The sequence below is a fragment of the Limulus polyphemus genome, unplaced genomic scaffold, assembly GCF_000517525.1.
Source record: "Limulus polyphemus unplaced genomic scaffold, Limulus_polyphemus-2.1.2 Scaffold3082, whole genome shotgun sequence".
In the NCBI taxonomy this organism is placed as follows: domain Eukaryota; kingdom Metazoa; phylum Arthropoda; class Merostomata; order Xiphosura; family Limulidae; genus Limulus; species Limulus polyphemus.
Window position 1 is genome coordinate 72,076 of NW_013668692.1, and position 14,985 is coordinate 87,060.

At 33.2% G+C, this 14,985-nt stretch overlaps 1 protein-coding gene across 4 annotated transcripts in view; it reads right to left on the reverse strand.

Moving 5' to 3' along the window:
• LOC106468621 (Hermansky-Pudlak syndrome 3 protein-like) overlaps positions 1–14,985 on the reverse strand; it is a 112,356-nt gene that overhangs the window by 61,927 nt on the left and 35,444 nt on the right. For all 4 annotated transcript variants that reach the window (XM_022396968.1, XM_022396966.1, XM_022396967.1 and 1 more), the window contains exons 7-10: positions 14,076–14,251; positions 8,000–8,102; positions 5,291–5,383; positions 697–793 (exon numbers count right to left, since the gene is read on the reverse strand). In XM_022396968.1, the coding sequence (XP_022252676.1) occupies positions 697–793; positions 5,291–5,383; positions 8,000–8,102; positions 14,076–14,251 (469 nt within the window). The remainder of the gene's footprint in view (positions 1–696; positions 794–5,290; positions 5,384–7,999; positions 8,103–14,075; positions 14,252–14,985) is intronic.

Consider the following 14,985-nt stretch of genomic DNA (forward strand, 5'->3'; position numbering starts at 1 on the left):
CTTAAATACAAAGTAAAATATGTCAGAATGGTTAAATGTTTAATTCATGAATAATAAGACACAATGTCAAAATAAAATATATATATATCAGAGCAGTTATTTCAAATATTTACTTCAGTTCATAAACAGTACATCACTTAAATACAAAGTAAAATATGTCAGAATGGTTAAATGTTTAATTCATGAATAATAAGACACAATGTCAAAATAAAATATATATATCAGAATGGTTATTTCAAATATTTACTTCAGTTCATAAACAGTACATCACTTAAATACAAAGTAAAATATGTCAGAATGGTTAAATGTTTAATTCATGAATAATAAGATACAATGTCAAAATAAAGTATATATATCAGAATGGTTATTTCAAATATTTACTTCATTTCATAAATAGTATGGCACTTAATAACAAAGTAAATGAACTTTCAAAAATATTAAAGAAAAATTGTATTACTTGAAAGAATACATGTTAAAACTGTTTTGCTTCTTACTGAAAAATATGAAGAGAATGATTATTCACTTTTAACTCTGTTATATGATTAATAAATGTTTTTGTAATTGTTTTGTTATTAAGTACAAAGCTGCACAATAGGCTATCTGTGTTGTGTCACCACAAGTATAGTAACCCAATTTTTAGCATTACAAGCCATGATATTTATCGATTTGCCAGGGTGCAATTAATTAATAACTAACCTGTTTTATATGTAACCATCTTGGAGAGTAAAATAATATATCCCAGCTTCTCAGGATCATTTTCTGCAAAGATGTCTACAATCACATCTGCAACTAACTGCAAGTAAGAATAAATAGTTGAAATTAATGAAGCTCATTCTCTAATGACAACCATGATGATCTAGTAGATTTGAAGAATTTCTGGGCTTAGAAGAATACTGAATAATTTGACAAAATCTATGGTATAAAGGAATCACTTTCCATACACCTTCCTTGATGTCCCTTCAGGGACTAGCACATAGTGAAAGCTTTCCAAACTCTAAAAATCTAACTAAAGTAATAACTTCACAAGTACATTCAGAAAAAAAATTCAACTATCAAGTGATGACAGTAAAGTCACAAAAAAATTCAATTCCAGTACCAAAAATCAAATCAAATCAAATACATTCATCCATAATAAGCAAAAAATGTCTTAAGGAGAAATTCACTTTTTACTCCAAACAGTATTTCATACATGCAATTACAGATTGTAGCATTTTTAATTCACTCTTCTTTTTTAAACAGCACTTCTCCAGCTTTTCAACATAAGGTGATAGTTTCATTAATTTAGAGTTCAATAATCAAATTCATTTTTCAGTTCTTTTTGCACATTTTCATAATTGAAGATGTAGTGGTAGCTTAGTGGCAAGATTTTCTAGTATTCTAAGGAGGAATTCTTCCTGAGAATGGACATGTTTGCTTGTTGTATTGAAACCCAATTTTTAGCATCATAATCCCTCACACTTACCACTGGGGTTGTTGGTATTACTGATATTGTAGTTTCAAAAACCCAATAAAAAAAACTGCTAGTTTATGAGTGAGAGTATCCACACATGATCCAATCAATCTTATAAAATTTATTTTGTGTACATTAGGTATCCATAAGATATTCTATAATGTGAACCAATTTCATTATAAATCATTTCAGATATTAAACATTAGGGGTACCCCTGAAGAAGAAATGTTCACCTTTCGAAAGCACTCAAAACTGTTAAAGCTTTAACTGGGTTTTTTTTTTTATTCAAAATTACTATACCTTTGCCCTTATCCACTTTAAGAATTACTAAATCATTTAACGAGTTGAGGTGTTTTATAGCTAAAAAATTCTTATTGTGAAAATGTTTATTGCTATTGTTGCTTACCATACAAAATCTGGCATTCACCTACCAATAGTCAAAAATTATATTGCAATGTTTGTTACTTGCTTCTTCAAGTTACTTATTTTCAACATTATTATATTATGCAACATGTGTACCTGTATCTCTGGAGCTGTCTGATAGTATTTTCGAGCAATTATTTTCTTTTGTTAATGAATCTTGACATGCAATACAGAAGGATAAGTATATTACATGCAAATAATTTTGGAGCATCACCACATCATCACAGTCCAAGTCATCATGTCTGGTTATACTTTATATAATAATAAGTATCACCCTGCAGCATACTTACCATTGCAAAAGGATATTCCATAAGGCTGTCAAGTACAAAGATTACCACTTCTTCCTGCAGGCTTTCTATAGTACATCTAGTGTATGATGACAATTGTTTCCCAATTCTCATTTCAGTAATTCAATCATACATAAATTCCCTGTTGCTGTGTCTAGCGGCTTTACTGGTGCACCTTCATATGGAATAGCATGAATATCTATTTCATTCTCCAGCTCCTTTAGGTATGCAACGACTGAACGAAAGGTATGACTGGAAGTTTTTATGTTGGTGAATCCACACCCTGTTGACCTTATTTTCAGACAGAAATCCTTAATTACATTGCATACTATTGCTTGAGACACATGGATGCATTTGCCACTACCTTTGTGTTTGTGGATTTTCACCTGCTCTAAAATGCCACATTTTGTTTTAATACAAAGGTTAGAGTATGACTTATTACAGGTCTCTTTCTGGATGGTTCTGGTTCCCTAAATTGATCCATGCTCCTTTGTTTTCTAATGTCATTATACAGAGGAGATATCCCCATCTTGAAAATTATAAATCCCTGAAAAGGCTGCCACATACCATTCCAGAAGGAGATATATTTTTGGTGGCATCATACTACCAAAAAAATGGCAAACAATGTCCAAAGTCAAAATCTAGTTCTGATACATGGCATTTTCCCTTGTCTTTATACTGGTTATAACTGTCATAACTTGCTAAGTTGCATTTTTAAAATCATTTTAACATATCATACCCAACCCTGTTTTAATATATCATACCCTACCCTGTAGTCCACCCTTCTGTCAGCAGTGTTGGTAGTAGTGCAGATCGTTTATAAAACTTTAAATATGTGGAATTGGTAATAACATACTAGCTTAAATAAAACAAATAATTATTTGACTAAACTAATATACATGCCTATTTTTAATACGAAGCTCTAACTTAACATTCCAAACTGAAATTCATGCATTGTGATATTACCTGAAAAACAAATTATTTGTTTTGTTTTTTTATCATACTATTAAGCCATTGTAAGATTTATGTGTATAATACAGTTCATTCTAAGCAACTGCAAGGCAAATAAATGGCTATTCAATGTTTTGTATACAACATGAGTACTTGGTATCTACAATAATAAGCATCTTTAGTGATTATTCAAACAATCACTTCTGGATAATGAACCTTTTCAAAGTTCAAGTTTAAAACAAATTCTTCACTGTTAATATTTATTAAGATATAAAATATCAGTCTTTATTCAATCATACACAAGAGCTATGTATGAATAGCTAATAAAAATTCAAATACACCTTTTACATACCTTATCAAGTTAGAAGTCTGAATGTATATGCTGCATTTTTGTTAATTTCTTTCCTTACTTTGCTTATTAAATATAACCTGCAATTTGCCTGTCACACAATTTGAGGCCTGCTTTCATAATCTCTTTTAAATTGCTCCATTTTTTCTAGATTTTTATTAGGTCTAGGAACAGAATATGCTCAGTGTTAATTTTTTCACAAGGTAATTGAAGGAAATATTAAACCACAAATACAATGCACTTCTAAGAACTTATGAGTGAAAGTAATAAATAATGCCTAACAATAATGTCAACCATACTACATCTATTAAATCCAGTTTCAACAAGGCATTTCACCAAATATCTAGCTGAGATATGATAAATTGCATGAATAACAACTGTTATAGTGTGAACTAAACTAAATTACTGAAGTGTAAATTTTATGTCCAACAACATCTACACATAATCAAGTTGAGTGACTTCGTACAACACATAGTTTTTATCGCAACCTTACAAATAAATTACAAAATAACAAATTTAAGTTTACTCAGTCTACCTTTAAATATATCTAAACTAAAGTACTACATCTGGTATATTTCAATTAGTAGTTAGTCAGAAGGAACATTACAATTATATATGCATACTTATATGGGAATAATTAACTACTTCAGTATCTATATTTCATATTTTCTTTTATATACTTTAAAAAAAAAGTATATTATTAGTCTACTATACATTAATTTAATAATTTACGAGAAGTTTTTGTTACATTACTTCAAAAAAAGAAGAATCCTAAAACATACTCAAAGCAGTTATATTTGCTTTCTAAAGCACTACACTGCAGTCCAGCAAAAATATCCTTGAAATAGTCAACCTTAATTAATATGACAAATGTTTTGACCAAAAGTGCTAAGCTACAAAATGGGCTAAGAGTGATCTTTCCACTTCAGGGAATCCAGCTCCAGAATTGAGTGTTGTAAGTCTTTAATTTTACAGTTTATATGCTAAGAAACATTACCAGTCATTGAAAAATGCACCATACTTTACAATACTGTATTTCATTTCTAGAACCATTGTGAAATCATCATTATAGTAATTACATATACCAAAACACTGTTTTACAAATACTAACTTACTAAAGGAACAGTTACATAAGAAATCATCTGCACAATAGTAACCTAAAATAAAGCATTCAGATGTAACTAATTACAATAATGTTTACCATTATTATGACATCAGAAAGATACATACGTAGACAGAAAAAACTGTACCAGCACTTAAAGAATCTGTATAACAGTAGAACGTTTTGTTGAAATAGCATTAATAAAAATCCAAAAGCTATGCATAAGCTTTAACAGGCTGTACAATGTAGTTACAAAACCCCAACAATATTAATATCTTTAAAAAAAACGTAATTTGAACAAAACAATAATAGTTTTTGAAAGGTAGAGCTGAAATTTCATAATTGGCACAATTTCCTAAGCCTTACAGATATCAGACAATACAAAAGTTGCATATATATTTCATAACACTTTTTTTTAACCCTATCCTATACCTTAATATTACACTTAAAACACAATACCCTATACTAGCACTGTAGAAGCAAATCATTTTTTAAAAATGAGGAAAAATATGCATGTAAATACAAAAACATCTTTTCTTTAGTTGTTGTAGTCAATAAAACAACAGTTTCTAGCACAGCTAGAAGCATCTTGCTTCACTCATGACACTGTAATAGTCAGTTTTATAAATTTACACTCATGTTAAATTTTGTTATGAAATGAATCTCTAATAATTCATTTTTATGTTGTGTAAAAAATATACATTATTCGAACGTAATTTTCTCCTTACCTGAGATATTTCTTGAGAATCATCTGACATTTTAGTCAGTAGTTTGTAATTTAGGAAAAGTAGAAGACCCTGCATTATCTGAGAACTCTTTTTCTGGAAAAGTTATAAAAGTTTTTAATTTAAAAATTTAATTAACAAGCTGTTTAAGATGAAAACTCTTCAAAGTAAATTATAGAAAAATACTGCATAAAATAGAACATGAGACAGACTTAATTTCTATTCTAAGTTCTATATTAAAAAAAGCAATGATTATTAATGTTATGAAAAAACGGTATCAGAAATTGTGTTCATAATTCCCCTGTAAAATTTTTATCAGTCAACATTTTACACATGGACTATAAAGTTAATGAAACAAAATTGTACTTAATCATTTCCACAAGACCCAAATTAAACACTGATGGAACAAAAGACATGTAATGAGTGGAACAATGACAAACTGTTATAACAACATCCTACAATTCACAAAGTACATAAATATATGGAATCCATTTAACCCTCTTCAACATGGATGGCTTCTTAAACAAACTATTATAGTGCCTCAAGATTTTTTCATGAAAGCTGACAAAAAATATTTATACTTAGTACTATTGATAATTTTAAAGTCAATTTCTATTTTCATATATTTGATAGCATACATTCAACTAGTAGAATGCATCATAACTTTTCTAAATGAAAATGTATTTCTGATAGGTACTTCCCTCCACTCACAAGATTAGCTTTTCTTGTTTTGTGCTGCCCTCTATATGCAAACTTTTCAGAAATGCATGCCACAAGCCTTCATCCTCCTTCTCTCATGCAAATCACCAGGCATCACTTCTTCACCAATAGAAGAGCACTACTATCACTTGATGGCAGAAGATATTTAAGATCACATTGTATCCTCTCCCATGTGGATGTGCTCCCTTTAATCACCTCTTCACCAATAGAAGAGCACTACTATCACTTGATGGCAGAAGATATTTAAGATCACATTGCTAAACTATCCTCTCCCATGTGGATGTGCTCCCTTTAATGTTCCACTATGTCTGGTCCTCCTGACCATGTCGATGTTCCTGGCTCAGATGTGGTGCAGTATCCTCAGATCATCTGAGCTGTTCCTCTCATTTTGGGGATGTCCTCTGGATGCTTCCAGGGAAAGAGCCTGTGCTTTCCTCACACTGCTCCCTCCTCCATTTCAATGTGGGATTCAAGCTAATCATTTGAGAAGAGGGAGAGTACTTTATCGGAAGTTATAATTTTCCTAAATGAAAATGTATTTTCGATAGGTACTTCCCTCTTTTCATACTTCCCACCCATCCTTCCCACAATCTTCTGGTGCTCGCATCTTCTGCCAAATCTTGAAGTGATTGTTTGATAGTGGTGTGTAGAGGGAGTCACATGCATCACGTGATAGTAGTGCTCTCCTATTGGTGAAGAGGTGATAAATGTTGATTTGCATGGGAGAGGGAGGATGAAGGCTTGTGCCATGCATTCCTAAAGAAGTTTGCATATAGAGGGCAGCACAAAACAAGAAAAGCTAATCTTGTGAGTGGAGGGAGAGTACTTTATTGGAATTTGACAAAATATATAGAGCTGTGGTATTTCATTCAACTCAAATTCTTATCTAACTAAAAGAACCAAATTTTTGACTGCTAAGATCTGATCTTTCTAAAAGTTCTTTTAAATATAAAAACCATCTCTGGCAATGTTGGTACTTTGAGTACTCACCCCATTTTCAAAACTTTCAATTAGTCATCTGTGTTTATGTACTTTTTTAACAACAGAATGACTTTATAACATCCCTCTTTCAAAAGTATGAATTAGTCATCCATGTTATTGCAATTGTTAATAGAATTATCAAAACTCAACAAAACACTGAATTTGTAAAAAAAAGTTTAGAAAATTACACAGCAAACCTATCACAAACTTAAATAAAAGCAAAACATGTTCAAACATGCTTATTGTCTTTGCATTTTCTTCAATATATAAATATGTAAGTAATTTTATTGGTAAAAAATGATATAAACACTACTCTGAAAACTATTTTTACAAAATCATTTTTATGATACGGCATTAGATGAAATTTCGATTTAAAAATTTTGCAATAGAAGATTTTTATTAAATTTGAACCACATACACTCAGAAATCAATATATATCCATAAGTCACTCTTAGTAGGCATTATATTTATACATATAATTGTTTTTTTTGCAAACTTTTTTTCTTCTTCTCTATATTCATAAGCAATGGATGGACAGACATTCATTTTTCAAGAATTTATTTTTCTCCAAGTAAAAAATGTCAAAACTGGACAAAATATATAAAGAGTTGTAGTATTTCAAGCCATGGTCTAAAACTAAGGAATAGCAAATTTGTACTGGAAAAGTTGTTTAAAAAACTTCCTTGTAAACAGCATTTTCTATATTTGCATCTTCAAGAACAAAGTTTGAATCAATAAAAATAACATACCCTGGATAGAGCTATGCAAGAGCTGACCATGAGAAAAAATTGGCTCAGCTATCAGCTAAGGTAACTCCTATGGACAGATATCTGTTTTCCCAAATTACATTAAATTGTATTTATCAGTATAAAAATAATAATTTCTTAAATTCCTACAGAAAAGTCAGTTTTAATTTCAAGAGAGACAAATAACACTAAAATATTAGAAAAATCAAACTAGATACAACAGAACTGCCTGAATAATTCAGTTTCAAAAATAAGAAGTTCATACCTGAGAATATAAATCCATAATTCTCAATGTGACTGTTTCAATAGACCACTGAGACATCATATAGTAGGCTACACCTGTTTTCAAATCTCGTTGATTTTCAAGACTAAAAGTAAATTATAATGCAACTGAATTTCTGTTCATTAAAACTTGATTTTCTAAGAAATATTCCTGTGATTACAGTACTTTGTAAGATGAAAAGGTTTAAGATATAGTACACTCAAAATAATAGCTTATATATATATATATATAGAGAGAGAGAGAGAGACAAGGAAAACACTGAAGCATACTCAGAACTGCACTTTTTCAGAAGCTGAAGATGGGGAAATGCTTTCTAAATGCAGTTTAAATTCAGTTCACTTCATGAATGATCAGCCAATGTTCAGTTCTTAAGTAAATAAAGTGTCAATTTTCTTGTTTCAAACTTTTAACACCATGCCTCATCTCCTTCAATCCACTTACAATTCACTTTTTAATTCACTTAATTAATTCACTTTGTATTTCCACATACTAAGTCCACGAACCTCTTGTTTTTGCAGAGATCATGGGGAATATGTGCATGTATAACCCTGAATTACACCTTTAACATTGGATTTAGGTAAGAATAAAACTCTTTAAGAATGATCACAAAATAACACAATAATGTAAAGCAGGCCATTACATTAAAAAATTGAAAAGAAATAATGCACACTTGAGTTATTTTCAGATCGGTAACAAAGTGTAGATTTGAACTTAAGGTTCAAAACACATTAATGAATGAAATTTTGAATTTTTGATAGTACAAGTCTAAATAACTACTGATGACTTTGCAATAGTTAACATTTTCTTAAATCAAAAATGTATTTCAAACAATACTTACCTCCCCTCACTACAGCTATTACCCGACTGCTATGGTTTTTTTCCTTTGCCCATCTAAGCATTGGTCTGATTATTTTTCTCTCTTACTTCAGACTTTTATTCCCCACGTAACTGTCCTTGGCAATATCTGTCTTGTGACACACTCCACCCATGTCAATGTACCCTCTATCCTGGTATTGTATATAAGCAGCACATTGATAATGTTATCACTTTTTTGACACTGACCCAAATTGCAGTCTCTAACCCCGGCTGTTAGTAGGGAGGAAGGGGGGGAGTGTGTGAAGGAGGTAAGTATTATTGGAAATACATTTTCGATTTCAGAAAATATTAACTTCCAAAACATACTTACCTTCTCTCACACTACAGCTAGAATCCCACACTGATAACATGGAAGGGCCGGTGAGGGCATTATCCTTACAGAATGCATCTGCATAGATCATGGGGGTGCCAACAGAAAATTAGCACCTGAGTGGGGGAACCACATTACATCCAGAACAGGTATGCTCTTCACCCAGAACCTAATTCATGCACTGCAGGTGGAATTTGACCTGATCTGTCATCACTATTGGCCAAGCCCCAACCAGGTAGTTGAGGTTCCACTGCTCAGGGTTGGAATTATAGGGCCATGGTCTCTAAATCCTACATTGGTGGCAAGGCATTTGGACCAAAATATATATACTTGTGAGTGGATCCCAACCTGCAGCTATAGAGTGATGCATTCCAAGCCACTGGAATCATGACAAGAAGGTAAGCAACACTGAAATGGCCAAACTCTCTCCTCAACCTGAATTAATCCGAAAGGCAATACCCCAAACTCAGAATGACGGAATCCTGTACACAACCTGAGGAAACAGAAGTCATCTGGTTTGGAATTATGAACCCACATCTTCACTCCCCAACCATATGGGCAGAGTAAATTCCAGTTGCCCCAGGAATTATGGGAAGGACGTGGAACAAATTATGTTCAACCAAGGACCCAGGATTGGACCACTCGTTGTTTGGAATTACAAGGAGACAATGGACCCTCTTCCATGAACAATGTACTGAACCAATATTGCTCAAAAAGAATGGCCACTCCCAACCCAACCGGATATCCGAGCTTCAAATCTGAACTGGTGTTACAGGCAGGCTCCCACATAGGCTAGTACCTCTCCTTCAAATATCCAGGAAAGAAAACATCCAGGATCAAAGAGTGGAGGAAATTCACTTGAATACTCTGGAGGAATAACCTTTGTCTACCACCCCAGTCACTGGAAACCAGGAATGGTAAGGGCTCCCTAGCTCCACTAGCAGAATACAGGTAGTCCTGAGGAACAATGCTCTGGAAACAGTGTAACAGGTGAACCAAGTTATCTCAATTTTTAAAAGCAAACCAATGCCGATTTATTCAATACAATGATTTTCAGGGACAGGAAGGATCCCCTCATACTTTACTCATGATAGTCCATGATCCAGTATAGTACAGCAATACCACCCAGTCTGCCTCTAGGTTGTCTATGGAATATCTTATTTCTACAGAGCCTGTTGCAATGCATATAAAGTATATTTTGTGAATGGTTGCTAGTGCGAATTAGTTTGGGATCCTGTGAAAAAGAGGTAAGGGATTCTGGAAAGTAACAAAATAGACAAGATTAATCTATCATATGTGGTTAAGATAGCTACAGGGGGTAGTCAAAAACCCTCAGAGGAAGATATTGAAAGATCCTGCAAATAATGTGAGATATAAGTATTGGGGGAAGTCCATGTACCAGCCTGCACAATGTCCTCCAGTGGGCAATTCAACCGGGCTGCTAAGGACATAGAATATGACAAATCTGATGAGATGTGACTCAGAGAAGTCTCCTTGCCTCTAAAGAGAGCCCAGAATAAGCAATATGGATCAATTTACATACCCACCTCATCAAGGTAACCAGGGATAAATCCCAGGAAACTGAAGGATCTCAATGAATAAAGCACCTCTAAAAACATTAGTGCGGGCAACATAACACTTCAAGGCCCTCATCAGACATAACAAATGATCGGGAGCAGATCAGTCATAGAGTTCAGCTGATTTGGTAAAAAGAATATATTCCCTTCCCTGGCTGCCAGTATCTTAGGTAAGAAGGACCTGTCTGGGTATAAGAGAACGTACATGGAATGATAAAGCATCCTGTGCACATGCAGCACAAACAACTCTGACCAGTGATGTCCACAGGCCAGCAGCAACAAAAATAAACCTTAAGGGAAAAGTGATACATGGCATATGAGGATAAGATCTCAAATGGATGTCAAAAACGAGCATGTAATACCACCTTAATATCTCAGTTAAGTAACTGAAATGGTCTTTTGGGATGAGGGATCCGAAGTGTCTTGAGGTGGTCAAAAAGCACTGGGGACTCGAATAATTTCCATCTCTTTGAGAATCTAAAGATAATCAATAAAGCCTCCTTATATAAGGTGATTATGAAAGACGCAAAACCCTTGTCAAAGAGCCAGGTCAAAAAACAAGCTGTGGTTGGCACTTCTGGATGAAGTGGGTTCAACCTTCTTACAATACCCCATTGTAGTTGATAAATGTCCATCATGGGACAATGCAGATACTGAGACAGATACATGACCACCTTAGAAATTAAAACTTGATGCCATGCGAAGGATTGCATAACTTCCATGCATGAAGCTTGAGCTTCAGGATGGCTTGGTTTAAGATGTCACATCATGTCTGCTTCAACAGAGATGGCCAAAGAAGAAATGGAAGAGTGGGCACTCATGAAGGTACCACAGAAGTGGGAACCACGGTTGAGCCAGCCAATCCAGTGCTACCAACAGAACCTGACAAGAAGTTGAATAAGTCATAATTAGGACTCTGGGTGACAGATGAATTGGTGGAAAGGCATAGAGATGCAATCCATCCAGTCCAGACTGAATGCATCTATTGCCAATGCCCAAGGGTGAGGTACCAGAGACCAAAATGCTGGTAGTTGAGTGTTCCAATGAGTGGCAAATACATTAATCATCTGTGTCCCAAACCGAGAGCAAATCCAATGGAAAATCTTGTGATGCAGCATCCATTCTGTTAGGAGAATCCAGATGGATCGAGAAAATCAATCTGCTATCAACATGGCAAGCTAGTAGGATGATATGATGCGAGTGGGCCCAATAAAGAAAATCCAATGTTTGAAAACAAAGATATTACAGTAGAAGGGTAAACCAAATTTGAATTTTAAATATTTCTTTAAGTATTTATCTGGTGATAACAATTTTTCATTATAAAGTTTCATATTTTCTTTAGCATATAATTCTTCAATGAATGTATGAACTGTAAAGCAACATACATTTGACTGAAGTGTACATAAAGTCTTGCTGCCCAAAATTTTGTAACATGAACAACTATTTTCAAACTGAACTATTACAGAACATAAACTCATACTTAATTCATTCTTTTCGCACGACGTTCATTTGCAACAGTCAGATTTGTTTCTAGCTTGTAAAAATTGACTTATTTTCAGCAGTATTGTAAACTTACAGGACAAAGCATCTGAATTCCTGGTTACCACTTATAGGCATGTTGGCAACTATCCCATAAATATGTTAATTAAATATACCATACAATAAAAAAATATTATATGTTCAGAAAAATACATTTAATCTTTAGGAAATCAGACTGAAGATTAGTTGTCAAGCATCTAAAGCCAATAAAATTACAATATGACTCATGCTTCCTAAAACAGATAAAGTTTTATCCAGAGGCAATGAAAACAAATAATAATAATACCAGTATAATGTAAAATATATCTATTTTAATTCCTGATTATATTTTTCTTTTATCCTCGATCCTTTTTTGTTATTTTTTACCTTTAGAACATTGGCTTGTATATTTGTTAGAAGGTGTGTTATACAATGAATGATTGATCTACAAGTTTAAAAATAATTCTCTCTAAAAAATTACAAAACACATTACTGAAAAAATTACAATCAATGGTGACCAACAAAATGACAGCTCATACAGAAAAGCTCACACGTCAGAACGTATATGTAATAATTGTGTATCTTAATTTCTCTAACCAATCAACTTCAAATTAGGACTTACTAGACCACCCCTATGGTAGAAAAACTAGTAGTTTATTGTGTTACACAAGACCATTATGAAAACATTAAAAAACTGATATTTCCATCTATAATTTAATCATTTGTCATCATCTGTTAGGCATCTTTCATTTTTTGATACTCATGTGTCATTTGCAAGATACTGAAAAGTATAATACCCACAAAATTTCAAAATCATTAAGAAACAAATGATATTTATACACAGTAAAAACAAAACAGGTTCTCAACTTTCCACAAGAATGTATGTACAGGAAAAGCAGGTGTAAAGCTCAATGGTAATAGGGAAAACATATGCTTACAGAGCTGAAAGAACATTGGTAATAGCTTTCTTCCAATATTTAAGTATTGTTTAGACCTGTCTTCTATAATTTGTTTTTGAATTACAATGATCATTAAATTAGTAGAATCTTTTCTTTATCCATTTACTGAAAAGAAAAAGTGCTTTTCAAAAATACTGACCATTGAAAGGTATTAAATATGTAAGGTACTCATACCCTAATCCATGTTGTAGCAGCCTCCATTCACAAAATAACAATGAGTTTTCAATGAGGCTAAAATAATTCAGTACAAGTATTCAGCTGTCAGAATAATTAAATTTTTCTTTAAAGAAATCTTAGCCTTGTTATCCATGCAGCAGCTAGGAAGCTTATCATACCATAGAACAGTTGGAGTAACACTGATGAAATTTTACATTAATACAGTAATTATATATATAATATTTATCATAAAATGACAATTACATGTAATATTTAATATATGATTTGTTTTGGCTTAGGTTATGATGCATTCATTATCAGGTAAATGTTTCAACACGAGAGAATTTTAAAAAATTACAATTCTATTACTTTATAAAATTTTGTGAGGAACATAAATAATGAACAAAATTAAATTAAATATACGTTAAATACTGTAAGAAGGTTAGATTTCAGCATCACTTTGCCAACCTAATGTGTTCCATAAATCAAATTTCAAAAACAAGTTGAGTGTAACTATGTTTTTGTCACCATGAGAATAATAATGTAATGTAAACTTGAATTATACACCAAATATATCTTCATTCTTTATTAATGAATTCTTTCACTGTATTATAACAGCAGTAGGACAACAGATAAACATAGTATAAGAAGCCATGGTTTACCAGATAAAATGGTCTCCCATTAAGCCACATGATGTCCTATACAAGCTGATAGTCTTGGCACAACAACCTTGTTCCCCATAAAGTAACAACTGGGCTCGAAGGATCATGTGAGCCTCACTCAGTAAGTGAAGATAAGTTGGAGGACTTGAGATCTTGTTACAGTGACCCATGTCTAACTATACCAAATAGAAGAAAGAATTTGTTCTTGATTCTCAGAAAAAACACACTACATCATATCCATATATACACTGAGTGGTCACAAGTAAATAGACACCAAATTTTTCATCATTTAACTGATTTATGCTAACTAATTTGTGTTCACAGAGCACTATATAAATGAAAATGGTACGCACACTAATTACAATCTTGTGCTACAACATGCCTAGAACTCAAGGTTCTCTTGAATTGTCAGATTTTGTTAGAGGAAGAATAGTTGGTCAAGCAGATGGTGGAATAAGTCAGCGGCAAATTTCACAGAATTTGGTAATCCCGCTTTCGACACTCAACAGAATCATCGTGCAGTTCAGGAAACATGGCAAGGAAACAACTGAGCAGTGTCTGGGTCGTCCTGGTCCATCGGAGAGGACAAAAAGGGCTGTCAAGAGGAGCATTGAAATGGATCCCAGATTAACAACTGCAGATGTGGCCAAAGTTGGTGGGATGTGCCCAAAATCTGTTCAACGGATTCTCCACAGATTGGGTTATCATTGCAAAGCAGCTAGACGGAAGCCCTTATTAGGACCTGCCAACATAGTCAGACGAAAGAAGTGGGCAAGTGATATGATGACCAAGCCTCTGGACTTTTGGAAGACCGTATTGTTCTCAGACGAGCCAAGATTTGCTCAATTTTCGGACAGTGGAAGGATATGGGTATGGATAATGCCTCACCAAGAGTTTGGGCTCAACAGAT